Below are 16912 nucleotides of genomic sequence, written 5' to 3' on the forward strand. Positions count from 1 at the left end.
TTTCAAAGAACTCTGTTTGAAGGTAAATCTTTGTGTTTGTCGTTTTTATGTGTTGTATGCCTTTGTGTATGCATATAAACTGTATTACCATAACAGAACTTGGCACGTGTGTGTGTGTGTGTGTGTGTGTGTGTGTGTGTGTGTGTGTGTGTGTGTGTGTGTGTGTGTGTGTGTGTGTGTGTGTGTGTGTGTGTGTGTGTGTGTGTGTGTGTGTGTGTGTGTGTGTGCACGTGCGCATCATTGATTGGTATCTACATATGGGGTTTCAAAATGTGGAATGGAGTCCTTCCAGGCTGAGCTCAAAGTATCCACCTTTATTTGGGTAAGGGGTCACAATTGATGGAACAAGCTGTGAAGTTTATTTGTTCTCAAAGTTTTGTGCCGAAGGCTCTCTTCAAGATCGTCACTGAGCCCCGGACAGGGTACAACTGTAATTCGTTTGTAGTAATATTCCCAGGGATAGTTTCAATATCTTTGATGTTCTTCGTCATCACTGGTGCAACTTTAGCATTCTTCAGCTTCCAGGATCTTTTCACTTCGTTCTTCAGGTCTTGGTATTTGGTCATTTTCTTGATTTCTGCATCGTTAGTCCAAAATAACTGGTATTAACACCTCAATTAGCAATGCCTTCTTCTCCTTTTTTTTTTTTAACTCAGTATGACATCTCATCGCAACACTTTGATTTCGATGTTCATGCCCGATGGGATCACGAGGTTGTACGTGAGCGGTACTTCAATGTTTTCAGTGAATGCTTTTCGTTCGTTTTCCCACAAATTTTCTGGAACGGGAATATTAAAGTTTTTGCGGATTACTTTACAAACTCTGTGTCATGTTCAGCTGTTCTTACATGATTTTTTCTTTGTCTTTCTTCGTGTTCGGTCAATAATCATCACATATCATTCTCTTTGTTCACCCCACATCCACCCCTCTCCTGTGTTTTTATCCTCCTCCCGCACGCTCCTTCTCTCTCACTCTGTCCCCTCCTCGCTCCCCCTCCTAATAAAATGCAGTACTCTCCCACCACACCTCTGTCGCTCTCTCGCTGTCTCTGCGCGTGTGTGTGTGTGTGTGTGTGTGTGTGTGTGTGTGTGTGTGTGTGTGTGTGTGTGTGTGTGTGTGTGTGTGTCTCTCTATGCACTCTCCGTCCCACAGTGAATAGCAACGTGTTCTCGCTCTCCCCTACCTTCTCTCACCCTACACCTGCCTCCTCTCTTTCTCTCCCCCCGCCCCCCCCTCTCCCCGCCCATTTATTGTCCTCGTCAGTGAAGCGACGTGTGTGTGTGTGTGTATATATATATATATATATATATATATATATATATATATATATATATATATATATATATATACATAAAAAATTAATTGACTCCTCCCACACTCCTCGAGCCAAAGAAGCTGCGCAAAGCAACCAAAGAAGATTTACTCAAGGTAAGTTTCAGGGATCGGCACACGAGGACGACTGAGTGGCGAGCTCTCCTTCCAGTCCCTCTCAAGCTAAGTTTCCAGTCCTAAAGCGTTTTGCATATTTTGTTATCGAGATTTGTGTCAGGGGCTGTGGAACTGTACTTATATTTTTTGTATTCATGACAGTTGTAGCGGGTAGTTGAGTTAGTTTATTGAAATAAGCAGGGCGAGGCCTCGTGATAAGTTTGGGGTGAAGTCAGTTGGGGCCTTCGGAGTATGGGGGTAGGGGTGGGGGTGGGGGGTTTGGGGGGGGTGAAGAAGGTTACAAATAGAGAGCGAAGGAGAAAGGATGAGGAGTTCGTAAAATGTCACAGTTGCTCAATGTGGGCCACATCAACAATGGGGGAAGCAGAGGGTTCTTATTGATGTAGGAAGTGTGAGGAAATCGTCCACTTGAGGAAAGTTATTACAGGGTTGAAGGAACACTTCGATAATTTGCAGCAAGTAGCAGAATGTAGGAAATTTGTAGATAATAGTTGGTTACTGTTGAGAAGTGAGGCTGCTGAGGATATTGGCAGTGGTGACAGTGCAACGGGGGCGGGCAGTGGTGATGGTGCAATGGGTGCGGGCAATGGCGGAGGTGCAGTGGTAACAGTGCAACGGGGGCAGGCAGTAGGGATGTGCAATGGGGGCAGGCAGTGGTGACGGTGCAATGGGTGCGGGCAGTGGTGGAGGTGCTGCAATGGAAATTGGTATAAATGAGGTATATATGTACATAGACATTGTTTCCTCTATATATGTATGTACAGAATAACATATATATATATATGTGTATATATATATATATATATATATATATATATATATATATATATATATATATATATATATACATATGTACGGAATAATATATTACTGGTGCTTCGCAAAGTGCTCCGTCCCTCAGATGAACGTTTAAATGGGTTCCCTATGCGCTAACATTAGTTGGTGGATGTTAAAAATCCCACATTGTATTTAGTGGTGAATAGACAAGATATTGCCGGCACCCTGAACAAACTACTCGCTAAAATGTGTGTAACTAGAGGTCTAGTCTTCTCATGTATCCCTTGCCACCTTGTCACACTGCTCACTATTTCAGTGTGGTTGCTGTGTGGGCTGCAGCTCATATTCCAGGTAGCCAACATTACCAGACATAACCTGGCTAACTATCGGTACATCTGTTAAGATGTCTCACCAAAGTAGTTCTGGAATCATTGACTACATGCAAAACATGTGTTCAAACATCATGTGTGAGCAGCGGTCTTCAGCAACCTAAGGGCAAAACAATTCTCTTCATTTATTTCACCTTTTCCCTTATCAAGGGTGTTATAATGTGATGGTATTATAATGATAAATTAAAAAAAAAACGATGGAATTTATCATTATTACATTTATTATCATTAACAAAGTGCTCAATTATCAACAAACGACCACACCTGAAGATGCAGCCTATTTTCATTCAGTCATTCTTTGATCACTCCCTCAATAAGCACACAAGCTTAACCAAATAAATTATATTAAGAGAGTGGCTGCCACCCTAGTTTACAGGAATGTGGGATTGTACAAGATATGTTTAGGCCTACATGGTGAGGGCTGGGTATTCTGAAGCAAGTGGCAGGATCTACATCAGGGAGATACAGAAAGGGACTTGATATCATCGAAATGTCATAACTATTGACTTACACCGCCGCTTTCCACTATTATTGAACAGAACGATGTTAATAGAAACCTTTTAACACAACTCACGTGTGAGCCTTTTTAGCATGTGACGGTTTCATCATCAATCACTTGCAGGATCGATAAGCTATATAATCCCGAAGCCAGTAACCTTATTGGAAAACAAAATTGGTGTGTATGGTTCGACTGGACCATAGAAGGGTGAGATTGTAAAACTTCAAACTTTATGGATTACAATCCAGGTTTCAGTTTTGTTTGCACTGCAATCAAACCAGAAACACGCTCAAGGTTACTTACTGCACAACAGCACTCAATCGTGGATGGCCAGGGCGAGTGTTCGTTCACCAATCCTTCAAATTTTGGATGATATCCACACCAATCTCTCAATGCAAAGGAACATCTTCATTTAAACTTGGACTGTTTTCGTTTCTTCAGCACCTTGTACCAGTGGAGCTAAAATATTATTCTCCCTGCTCGACTGCATGACTGATTATATTATCATATCGTATGATTTATGGTGTAAAGAACTGCAAAACAAACAAACAAACAAACAAAAATAAACCAATGTCACCCGCAGGGTGACCCGTATCTTGCCAAAAGGTGACCATGTGTGACTTCTTTAAGGTCACACTGAGGTGAACAGAGCTGCTATCCACCAGGAGCGACTCCTTGAGGAATATCTGCCTACGAGAGATTCCGATGAGAATCGTTCAACAGAGTAACCATGAAAAATATGCTTTTGCCTCATAACGTCACCAAATGACGTCATAATGTCTCAAGCTTGACATATCTAGAAAGCACTCATCGAGGTGTTCAATTTGAGGTACTACACGATATGGTTCCGAAAACTTGAAAATTTGACCTTGGGGTCAAATATGTTTGACCTCAGGCGCTAACCATGAAGGTCAAGGCCAATCGCCACCAAAAACTAATCAGCTGAGCGCCAGACCATGAACCATATTCCCATGAAGTTTAAAGATGATCCGATCAAAATTACTCAAAAAATAAGGGTTTCGTCGACTCCCCTGATTTGCGACAAAGTGACCTTGACCTTTGACCTTGACCTTCAAAATTTTGTGCACTGAAAGGGACCTCTATAGGCCTCTGATATGCGAAGTTACAAAAATTTCCAATGATAACTGTGCTCTGCAGAATTTTTTATACGTGATTACAGACAAAAAAAATAAAAATAAAAAAAAAAAACATACAAGCTGACCAACATATCTTGCAAAAACTTCGTTTTGGCAAGATAAAAACGATGCGTCCTGCTCGTTTTATGGATAAAACTTATTATCATGATATGATAAAGGTTATCATTTTATTCCATATATTTCCCATTATATACGTATTTACAGGCCCGGATTAACAATGGCGCCCGAGGGGCACAGGCCGGGTACCCTTAATTTTGGGGAGGCCCTCAAACTTTACTTTTATTTGCCTTTACTTTTATTCATAATTTATCAGCTAACTGCCACGATGAAAGTACCTGCACATTTTCAGGTAGTGTTGTAGCTCTGTACAAGGTGGGAAGGTTGGGGGGGGGAAGGTTGGGGGGAAGGGGCACGCACATCTGCCAATCAATAAATTTGGCTTCTATTTCAAATTTGGATTATTTTTTGGTCAATACTAAGGCTGTCTTAATCCAGCCCTGCGTATATATATACAAAACATAACCTTTAAAAGAACAATGAGCTGTCGCAGTGTCATTGCTGTAATCATGCGTGAAACCTTTAACAACATTTATTACTAGCAAATGGGATTTGAACTGCTGACAGAAAACCAATAGCCAGAATTGTACCAGTCAAGGTAGTTCGTTTTCTGATGGACAAGACTGTCACGAGAGTATTTTGGATCGCTTCCAATATGGCATGAAAGGTGTTCAAAAAATCCTCAGAAGGAGAGACATCCAATAGAACAAGAAAAAATCAAGGTTTTTTTGTGTTTTAAATACATAAGTATATTCGTGGGGGGTGGAGGGGAGCAGGGCACCCGGCGCTGCCCATGGGGATGAGGGGAAGGTATTCGGCGCTGCCCGGCCTTTTCCCGGCAGTGGTTTTGGAATGTGTTGGACATTGAAAAGCTTTGGAGTTATTGGCCTCATGGTGGTTATCTTTTGCCTGTGGGCCGACGGCAGTACTGCCTGACCCCACATCCCAAATATACACTTTATAGTGGCCATTGTTTGCCTTGAAACGGCCTTCAAAGCCAACGTGTGGTCACTTAAAACCTTGCACTGATTCTGATGCAACTCCACTCAAAATCTGGGGTCTCTAGGTGCCACGGTTCAGCTGTGAAAGAATAACAAACGAGAAGGGCACTCGGTTGAGTGCATAACTCTTATCTGCCACACAATGCCTGATCCACGATAACATATCAGGCCCAATACATTTTTGAAATAACATGCTATACATACAGTACTACATCTTTTTTGGTGCTATTTATCAATGGTGAAGAATCACTTTAAAAATTAAATTATTCTCGGATCCAGATCCGGATTCTGATCTTCATCAAAATCTAATCAGTTTGTCCTTGTCACAAAGCCAACATGTCCACCAAATTTCATCCAGATCCGTCCACAACTTTTTGAGATACCCTGCACACAAACAAACAAACAGAGAAAGGGGAGAAAACATAACCTCCTTCACCTTCAGTGGCGGAGGTAATAAACACTTGAAATTATTTACAAGACATACAGTGGTTCGCGAGAAAATATTTTTCTTCTGGTTGTATATACTTATATATTGAAAAATAAAGAAAACAGTTTCTTGGACAATTGTGAGCATCTCTTTCTGAAAACCTTGTGAATGCTCCTCATAAATGTAAGTTATCTGAGATTTAACAACGCAATTAAGATAAGAGAGGTATTGGATCGTGGGAGGCAGCCTACTGAAAGATAGCAAATATAAAAACCTTGTTTTAAAAAGGATTTAGGGAGACAGCAGGGAATCATTAAGCGTGTGCAGTACTGGGTGTGTGAAAGGTTGATAATGTTTAACAAATTTACTGGAGTTAAAAAAAAGAATAGAGACAGCTTGTCTCATGATACCATGGTAGAGTTGGATTTATTTATTTTTCTACAGTATCTAAGCCACATGGAAGAGCTGCCACACACACACACACACACACACACACACACACACACACACACACACACACACACACACACACACACACACACACACACACACACACACACACACACACACACACACACACACACACACACACATTCTGACGGAGATAAAGACAACACAAGACTTGACATCAGTCAAACACAGCCGTTGACCTTGGAGGAGGTTACTTCCCTGAACACACTGGGTGCCAGAAGCACTATCTAGTGACTGTGCTTTTGTCTCCGCAGTCACCTGGTCACTTTCAGGAATAAATCTTCCTCTCCAAGGGATACCAACTCATAGGGTTTGTCTATGCTCTATTGAAATAGTGAATGTCAAGTGAAGAAGCAGTGCATTCCATTTTTAAAGTTTCTGGTATGACTCGGGCAGGGTCAGAATCCAACCTCCGACCTTCCAGATTCAGAATGTACGTTCTGCCCACAATGCAACAGAGGTTGGAATAATACAGGTTTATCTAGATTTGCATCGTTTGATAAGTTTACACATAGGTTTTTAGCCGAGGTTCCCTTCTGGCACAGCTACGTTGGACAAACATCGGGCCAACATAAATCATTCTGTCGAATTGATCATTGGTTTGATGTCGATTTGATCATTGGTCGAACATTGGTCCATCACCACATCAAACATTAATTCATGGTTGGCAGACCAACAACCGATGTTGGCCGAATGCCGTCATTATTGAAAATGCCTTCCGTCTCTTTCCATCTAAAATCCAATGTTGACAATGTGCGTCTGACCAACCGTGACGATGCGAACCCAAATCCAAGGTTAATCCAATGTAGCTGTGCCAGCTATGGTGGAGCAAATGGATAGAAGGCAGGAGAGATAATTTGACATAAAACTGGCTCAAGAATGGGAAAAAGGTAAGAGCACCTGGAAAATAGACAAATATGTTCGAAGGAAAGGGAGAAACTCCTGCAACAAGACGGGCGTCATGAGGTTTATGTCTATTACTGTCTGTAATTCAAATAAATACAGTGAAAGAGCATGTTGCAGTTTGTTTATCCTCCTCACGCCATTAGCCGCATAAGGCTGTCGGAGGCAGTTTCACTGGCTGGGGGTTACAATCCTGGATGGGTCGCCACTCTGATGCAAGTACTCAATTGAGAGTGCAGGAATTTTGAGTTTGTTCAGGGTGCCGTCGACAGCTTACTCACTGATGAAAGAGTATAGATTCCTTTATCAAAACTTTCAGATGACATTCAACACGGCTGTAAAGTAAATATCTGGGATGAATAAATGTGAAGGAATGTTTGTAAGTTTTGGGGGGAATGGGCCTGAAAATTGACGATGGAAGTCGACATAATGGCAAAATGGAGAAAGGACTTATTTTCCTCGTCGGGGAGAATGTGCAACATGAGACTCAGGACAAGGGTCTATCAATATTTATAGGCCAAGCAATAAAGCAGTCAAGCACAGTGTCAGGCAGAAATGAATGAGGCAAATCTAATTTGAGGATGCATAAACCTAATGTTTCCGAGGTAAATGAGAGGAAGTACTGATGGCATTTTAGACAAGCCGAGGAAGGCCGTAACTCCACTCTATTTTCACTACATTGCATTAAATATGTAGCTACATTAGAGAAAATTCAGTGTAGGGAAAGCAGAATTATTGCAGGGTTGACAGATTTAGTTATTATATTTATGTGTTTATATACTGCATTTAAAATTGGTTATGAGGGTTTTGATGAGTGCTATATTGTCAGACCCCACATATTCATGGGGAATACGGTTCCTGGAAAATGCTGCAAATGCCGAATCTGTGATGTCAGAGCATTGTCTCAATGGAAAAAGAGGGGGATATATTCCCGGCGATTCGCGATTCATGAGGGAAAAACCCAAAATCCCCGTGAAAAACCGTGAAAAAAAACCCACAAATACAGGAAGCACAGGGCCACAAATGTCGAAGCAGGTGGCATTTTCAAAACCGCGAATAGTGAATCCGCCGATAGCGCGGTCCGACAACATGTCTTTTCATACATGGCATTTCAGTGCTCATCGCAAGTTACCCTGAGGGTATTAGGGGTGTGAGCTGGCATTGGATGTAGATCACACCAAGTGGGCCAAACAAATTACCCCTTCCCTTAAGCCTTAAGGTCATTAATGAGCCAGATGAGTTTTCACTTTCAATCCAATTGGGACCTGCAAGGTAATTCTGACACGAGGTCAGGTTTCAGAAGCTTAGAAACTAAATGCTTAATCCTGCTGTTTTCAGCCAAATTTCAAATCCCTCAATCTCTGTCCTCACCACGAGTCAACTGTACCCAACTACAAGGAAAGATCAGTGTGACCACTCCTCATTTTTATAAATGCCAAGGTGAGCCAATGAAAAAAGCCAAGAATTCACAAGGTTATGGAAAAGCGATGATAATAGAAAACCTACACGCCAAGAAAACCTATAGAAAACCAAGACGCCAAGATCTTGTGAAAAAAAGCCAAGGAGTGGTCACACTGGGAAAGATGAGAGAAGGAAGGGCTGTTTACATTAGAGAAGAGAAGATTATGTGAGGAGATGATGGAAATATTTGAGATCCCACATATTCATGGGGGTGGACAGAGATGCAAGTAGGTATTTCAAAGATTGTTCATGGGATAGGACATGAGACACCATGAAAATAAAGAAGAGAACTAGAACCAACTTGCGAATGCAATTGTTTACTCACAGAGTAGTTAGCAGTTGGAATGGCTTACCAGGAAGAGTACCAGGAAATAGAATAGTGCATTATTTTCAATAGGAATTCGATTTCTTAAATCGAACGCAGCAAGATTGAGAAAGGATGAAGACAGGTAGCTGGGGTGAGTATACAAGTTGGAATGTATGTGCTTACCTTAACTGTGTTTGTACTTTACCTTTTCAAAACTCCTCTGCCCTATAAATTTTTTTCTTTCCACAAATCACATATCCCTCCATTACCTATCCTTCTCTTCTTAGGCCTCTCTCCATTTCCACAAAAATACAAATTAATAATAAACATAAAACATCTTTCCAGTGAGTGTGGCTGGCTGGCTGTGTCATTGCCTCCATTGCATAATGTGGTCTTGGACTCTAGTGTGGGATAGATGTGGATGCGTTGTAATTAAATTAGTGTTGGGATGTAAATACAGCTCAGGCTTAATGTGCAGAATTATCTTTTTCACTGTCTAACTTTCCTAATTATTTGCTCTTTGCTGTACATTTGTTGATATTAGAGAGATGGTATCATTTTAGTAGAAAAACTAATCTCAACAAAAATCATGTTTTAGTTTCATTCTCAAACACGTTTCCAAAGCTCCGTGCAATCAAGCCTGAGGCAGTCATGAATCTGTCTGCTGACACGACTATATCCATGCCCATCGGTACCCACAAGCGGATGATTTCAAAGCCTGGGACTTGTCTGACAGGGCAATGCTATTTACGTGTGGGATTGAAAAGTTATTGATTGGGAAATGTTGTTACAAAATGCTATGATGAGAGAAAATAGTAGCTTTTGAGGCTGAACAGTTTACGTTTTGTATCCCACTGATAGGCCAGATCTGTATCCAGACCATTTGTCCTTGTCACACACAAAAATCTAATCGCCTTGTTCTTGTCACCTACCTAACTCATCTACCAAGTTTTTGTCAGAACTCATCCACAACTTTTTGAAATATCATGCTATATGTAGTTTTTGGCCCTCTCTCTCAATAGTGAAGAATCACTTAAAAAAAAAATTTCATTCTCATATCTGGATCTGAATCAGGGTCTTCACCAAAATCAAATCAATTTGTCCTCGTCACACACCCAACCTGTCCAAGTTTCTTCTGAATCCATCCACAACTTTTTGAGATATCCTGCAACAGATCGTTTTTGGCCCTATCTCTCAATGGTGACTCATCACTTTAAAAAAAAAAAAACTAGTATCCGAATCCGGATTCGGACCTTCAACAAGATCTAATAATCTCGTCCTTGTCAAACACCCAACATGTCCATCAAATTTTGTCCAGATGCATCCATAACTCTGTGGGATATCCTGCTCACAGAAAACAGGTACAGCGGTGAAAACATAAACTCCGTCCACCTTCGGTGGCAGAGTTTAAAATGCAACTTGTATATTAATGACATAAAGATTAACATATCCTTTTTGGAGGAGTGGAATGAGGGTGGTTTCAAATCAACCACGTGCCCTGTATGGTGGTGCACCATGTGTCTGCCTCAGCTGGAAATTTCTAGCTATATAAAATAGTGTGTATTTGTGTATATGTCTGTCCCCCTTCATAAGGATGATTTTAGTCAGATTTTAAAGGCCAATCTTTTAACATGACTATGTTCACGATGGTCAAAAGACCAAAAGGACCCAAAACACACATAAGATCCTGAGGACCCAAACGTCAAAGCTTATTGTGTCAAAGGGCAGAGGACCTGTCATCTCTTCCTCTCAGATTTTGTTGAGAAAACAAAACCTGTCAAAGGGCAGAAGAGCTCCTTGTCAGCCAACCACCATCCATATCTCGTACCCAACTGTGTCTGTGGACGTCCTCCTGCATTTGGGTAACAATTTTTTAAGAGGTTGGTGGCACTATTTGTGCTCAGGCCACCGTGAAACCCTTCACTCCGCAAAACACAAAAACGCAAAGAAATCTGAAAACCCACTCCGTGGGAGTACCTCCTGTGCAGCTTCCCTTCGCAGGGCATCTCACTGGATGACGGGATTGTGGCAAAGTCTTCAAAAGCCCCACTCTTTGAAGGTTGGAGAAAAACCATGGGGTAACATTCCCTGGTCAGATTGCGGTAGTGTATGTAAGGGTGTTGCTGAGGTGTTGTCTTCCAGCCGGCGGTCTCCATGGGTTAACCTGAGGTGGTCCCCTCAGGTAGATGCCTGGAATGTCCTATCCCTAAGAGAGGATGATCACCTGTCTCTCTTATCATCTGAGCTCAAGCGTTTGAACATTAGTATTGCAGCACTCTCTGAGGTTCAGAGACCGGATTGCGACAAGATCATGGCGGGTAGAAACACCTACTATTGGTCTGATCGCTCTGATTGTTACCATGCCACAGGAGTTGCTGTTGCTGTGTCCAACAAGCTGACTCCAATGATAATTGAGGTAACACAGATCAATGAGCATATTATGAGATGAAGGATTCGTCACTCCTTAGGTGTCATTTCCCTGATCTCTGTGTATGCTCCGATTGAGTTGAGTGATCTCACCGTGAAGGATGTATTGTACGCCACGCTCGAGTCTGGGGTTGATCAGTGCACCAGGCGAGATACTCTTCAAGTCTTGGGGGTTTCAATGCATCAACTGGAACTGATGGTGATGGTTATGAGACATGTGTTGGCTCCCAATGGTCTGGAACTGTGAACCAGAATGGCACTTGCAAAGTCAAGTAACTTGACTTTGCAAGAAGTCATGGACTTATAGTGGCTGGTTCATGGTTTCAGTGCACACTGACTCATCGTTGGAATTGGTATTCCAACGCTGGCGGTGTGGCAAAGGAGATTGACCATGTGCTCATTGATGGTCACTGGAGGATGATCCAGAACTGCAGGGTCTACCGGAGTGCTCAGTTCCTCAATATCGACCACAGGCTTGTGGTGGCAACTCTAAAGTTGCAGCTTAAATCCAGGAGAATGGTGCCATCCCAGCCGAGGCTGGATGTTGGCAAGCTCAATGATGAGAGAGTATCTGAGGAGCTTGCGAATAGGCTGAGTGGAGATTTGGGGTTCTGGGTGCTTTGGGGAATCCTGAAGAGTTGTGGAGTACCTTCAAGACCACCATCCTTGATTTTGCCGGTGGATGTCTTGGAACTCACTGTAGGGCGAATAAGAATTTTGTCTCTCAAAGGACACTGGATATAATTGACCAGAGTCACCAGGCCAAGCTTAATGGCAGACCTGAGCTGTTCAGGGAGTTGAGGAATAAAACTGTACGTGCGCTGAGGGTGGACGAGGAGGCCTATGTGTGTGGAATATGTGAGGGGGTAGAGCATCACCTGTGGACAGGTGATTCTTGTCCTGCTTACAGGGGAATTTGCGCATTGCGTTCCTCCAAGCCCATCCCTTGGTGAACTGCAGTTAGAGCGGAGGGTGGTGGGCTCTTGACAGAGGACTCCAAAGTGAAGGCCCGCTGGGCTGGTAACTTTGAGCAGCTGTACCAGACTGATCCACCAGCTGTTGAGTTCGACATCAGGGGTGTTACTATCCCTATTACTGACCCCCTAAGCAGGCTTTGATAGAATCAGCAGCTGGTCCAACACTTGGAATATATATTTCATTCTTTCAACCCTGACAAACCCCACACACTCACTCTGTATCTCTGAAAAGACTGTCTGTTGAACTTCCTTAACAAACCACATGATGAGGTTAAGCCACTCAAACATTTGGACCTCACCATCAGATATGATCTTTCTTGGACAGACCATATTGCCAAGATGGCCTCCAAAGCCAGCCCATAACTGGGCATTCTCTGTTATGCAGTCTTTCCTTGGCACATCTGAACTTTTATCGACCTACATGGTTTTCATGTGTAGATTGATGGAGTACTACTGTCCCCTTTGGACTGATGCCCCTGCCTCACACCTTTCTCAGCTTGTTGCTATGGAATCTAAGGCCTTCAAAATCATTGGTGTCTCCAGCAATGAAGAGTCTATGGGCCTATTACTTTAACATCGCAGACAGGTAGGTGGTTTCTCTCTCTTCTACCACCTCCTTTGTGGTCTTGCTTCCTCTGCCCTTCCCATGCTCTGTTCTCCCCTTTTCCCCTCCACATTTCTCTGCAACTAACAGTCTGCCAGTAACCCACTTCTCATGAAACCCAAAATCCAGGCTCACTGCTCACTCCTCTTTTCTCTTGTCTGGGGAACCAACTTCCTCAATCTCTTCAATCTCACTCTTCCCTCCAGGGCTTCAACATGGCTGTTCACCACTTCCTCAGTTCATCCCTCATTTCAACTCTCATTAATTCTCCCCAAGCATGCCCTTTCCTTTCAAAGTTATTGTGTTTTCTCCCCTCTTTCTCCACCAACCTTTTTGCTTTTGTTCATTTCAGTTTCATCCAAGATTTTCTCTTCCACTTCTTGCTGCGTTTGAACTTGTATCCAGCTTGTTTACTCATGTGCCATCCTTCCCTTCCCCATAATCTCATTCTTTCCCATTTTCATTCTTCTTACAAATGTTCCTCTACCCTGCAGGTCATGTGTTTCCACCCTTTCCACTGTGTTCTTTCTCTTATGTTTTTCTGCTTGCCCCCCCCCCCAGTGAGACTTGACTTTGTCAACAAAACAAAATTTAAAGGATTGTGTTGTTTATACCCTTATTCTTGACCAAGACAGTAAACTTTTGCTGTTTAAACAATTTTAACATGAAACCAAGACATGTCAGGCAAATTGGGAATAGCTGTAATATGGAGCAGATTGAAATATTGTGATTATCCAATCAGTTTGTTTGATAACCTCTTCAGTCATCCTAGTGCATGTCTTCCTGAAAATAAAATGGTGGCAAGGCCCTTTCTTCATTTCCTTGTCTGTAATTTTCCACAACACTGACAATGTCATCAAATAAAGAACTGATTCGATAATTGCAACGTTTCAACTTGTCACGTGTTCCCACTTACCCCTGGTCCACATCATTATTACAAGCAAACAGTGCATCGATGCACCACAATTCAGCTGCTGAGTGGCAATCTCCTCTATTTTTGAAGCAGCCATCAGTTGCTGAGAAAGCACACAATTTTAGCTTTTGTTTACTTTACCATGAACTCTGAAAATAACGTACAGTGTGACAAAGCTGGTTGACTCATGAATTACACACCAAGTGTAAACACTGAAAATATTAAAGGTCCCAACTCACCCACAATATCTAAATTCAGCATTCATTCCAATGTTTCAACTGAGGATGTATCTGCCCATTGATACAGAAATCAAATTTAATTTCCAAAAGGCTTCAATGGTAGAAATCCAGCAAAGCATTGGTTGAAAAAGAGCAACTGCTAATGCAAAAAAAAAAAAACTCTTTGATGAGCAAAACCAGCAACTCCATGATGTGAAAATAACAATTGGTTGAAGAATCGAATTTGTCCATATTTGGCAACATGCTGGGAAAATTAAACTTCAGACATAGTACCTTAATTGTCTTGACAAGATGGTGCAGAGGCAGCGTTGCACGCTTACCTTTGAGCTGTCTCGTCTGGGTTCAATTCCTGCCCTGACTATGAGCTGTCAGATTGGTGCTTCATGGGGAGAGCATTGCGTCACAAAGTGCTCTGTACTTGAAATGGATGTTGAGTGGGGTGTTCTGCCTGCTAGCATATATTAGTTGGTGGATGTTAAAGATACCTTGTGTTTTTCTGTCGACGAGTAGATGAGTTGGATTATGACCAAATTCCATCATTTCTGATTTGACTGTTGCAAGGAAGGCAAAGGCAAACCATCCAATATAGTCCTTGCCATGTTCACTTTGACTTTTCGGTTCTGAATGAAAGGAAACAGATAACGAAAAGGCTGCTTTGGAACTACAGAACCTGCCTTCAGCTAAAGTATCACACAGAGAATATCTTAATCACAGCTTTCATTGGATGGAATCAACAGGATATTCATTGAGGTGTGCTAACTGCCGTGGGGAATGAAGGGAAGCTGACGGCATTAACCTGTTGGTAGAAAACACAGACTTAATCCATGAAGTTATCAATTGGAATTATTTGATGAAGGTCAACCTTTTGTACTTGCTCAGGGGGACTAACACATAAAAAGCCTGTCTTTGCCTCCATTCCTCCAAAAATCATTATCTGTAATTATGACATAAACCATTAATGTTCATTGCATGGGCCTCCTTTTGAGGACTTATGTGACAAGCTTGGAGCATATTTATGGGAGTAAGTTTCCAACATCAGATGGTGCCAACTCAGGGTTCTTTGCATGATATAAAGGTGTACAGAGATGGAACTATGCAAGAAGACGACCATCATTTAATCCCATAAACTGAACAGTGTTGGAATATGTTCAACCATACTGCTATGGGGTAAAGCACCCCTCTGTGGACTGGTGCTGTAGAATCTTATATTGCATCCTTGGATGCAATGGATAGGCCCTAAGTATTTGAATTGAATCCCCCCCCACTTCCGTTCACCTACTTTGGTACTTTCTGCAAAATCACTTCCCTGAGCCTGTCCAGTGATATTCTTCACTCCATCTCTTTATGATGGCAATCCAACACCTCATATTGTCTCTTATAAGGATCCCTGATGTTTTTGACTGTTGGCTGTCCCATCTGCATCTGCGGATAATTTTACATCATTGCTCCGTTTGCCCATTTTTATTCTCATGCCTGTTTGTTACTTACGAAGTCTAAAGATTTCATAAGTATATTGATGACTTCCGTCCTCTGTTTGTGTGTGCGTTTGTGTGTTTGTTTGTAGGCACAATAACTCGAGAACCGAAGAAGCTACCAATGTCAAATTACACCACGTGATTCAGGAGGGCGATGGCTAGCGCTGATTAGATTTTGGTAAAAATCGGTCAAAGGTCAAGGTCACAGTGAGGTCAAACATTCGATTTTTGATGGTTTGGTACAGAATCATCGTAGAAACCTCTGGTTTGCATCGCTACCTTCTCTAGAGACAGCTTTTATTAGACAAGGTCAGAGGTCAAGTTGACGATTTCGTAAGTACAAGTCTATGACTGCTTGTTTGTTTGTTTATTTGTCTATGCCCCTTGTCTGAATCTTTCTCTTTGCTCCATCACCAGGTTGTTGACCACGCATCATTACCTATTTTCTTGCTCTTCTATTAGTCTTCACCTGGGTTAAAAAAAAAACGCACTTTTTTATTACCTAATGCCCTTTTCTACATGTTCTATCTGTACAAACTACTCCATGAGCCTCAGATAATGGAGAAAAGAAAGCTTGGATGTGAAAACAGAAATAACCATGAGTAATACATAAGAAGCTATTTAATTAGTTGAAGTGAAGATCAAGTGATAACTCTGCAGAGGAAGGAGAATGACAGGGTCATCCTTACGCAGGAATGGTTATAACCAGAATGAGAGAGCTGATTGAGGTATAGGAACTTCTAATAGGGCACCCAGCATTTATAAAAGTGATGAATAAACGACTAATGATAATATAGATGTTCCATATTCATGTGTTAATGGAATTGATGGAGTTGCTGAGACTGAAGGGTAACCCTTCAGCAAATGTCGCTTGAGTGACGGAGAAGAGGAAGAGGAAAATAAAGGTGGGATGTTTGAGTTCACCATGCATGAGCACAATGCATATTTAAAATTTGTCCATTACAGAGCACACTTATTAGAAAAATCAACATATTTTGGACTAAAAGAATCACCAATACCCTTTTCCAAGAGGAAGATTTGGATTATCAGGACTGGTGGTGCTTTCAATGATCATGAGAACACTTAGTACGAAATATTACTGGTGTACCATAATTGGCTCTGACAATATTTTGATTGAACAAGATCGGTGGCACCCCAGTTATCCCCACAAAAATCATATGATTGCTCATGCGATCTGATAGAAATCTGATGGCAATTACTGCACCGTGATGATCATTCCACATGTCCTCTCTATCTCTTCATTATGTGCACAAATTGAACCAGTAGAACGACGGCTGTGGGGAAACATTTTCATGTATAGTTCAAACAGACTCCGCTATCATAGATGACCTTGGAGATGAAGTCATTATTCAATCTAC

The 16912-nt window shown here is 41.9% G+C and overlaps 1 protein-coding gene across 14 annotated transcripts in view; it reads right to left on the bottom strand.

The window, feature by feature from the left end:
- LOC147018441 (membrane-associated guanylate kinase, WW and PDZ domain-containing protein 1-like) overlaps positions 1 to 16912 on the bottom strand; it is a 324904-nt gene that overhangs the window by 199228 nt on the left and 108764 nt on the right. For 11 of the 14 annotated variants that reach the window (XM_085898077.1, XM_085898078.1, XM_085898075.1 and 8 more), the window contains one exon: positions 14544 to 14678. The exons of the other annotated variants lie outside the window; for them this stretch is intronic. In XM_085898077.1, the coding sequence (XP_085754203.1) occupies positions 14544 to 14678 (135 nt within the window). The remainder of the gene's footprint in view (positions 1 to 14543; positions 14679 to 16912) is intronic. 14 annotated transcript variants of the gene reach the window in all.

The sequence above is a fragment of the Eptatretus burgeri genome, chromosome 10 (assembly GCF_056783735.1).
Source record: "Eptatretus burgeri isolate ZD-2024b chromosome 10, Ebu_testis_v1, whole genome shotgun sequence".
Lineage (NCBI taxonomy): Eukaryota > Metazoa > Chordata > Myxini > Myxiniformes > Myxinidae > Eptatretus > Eptatretus burgeri.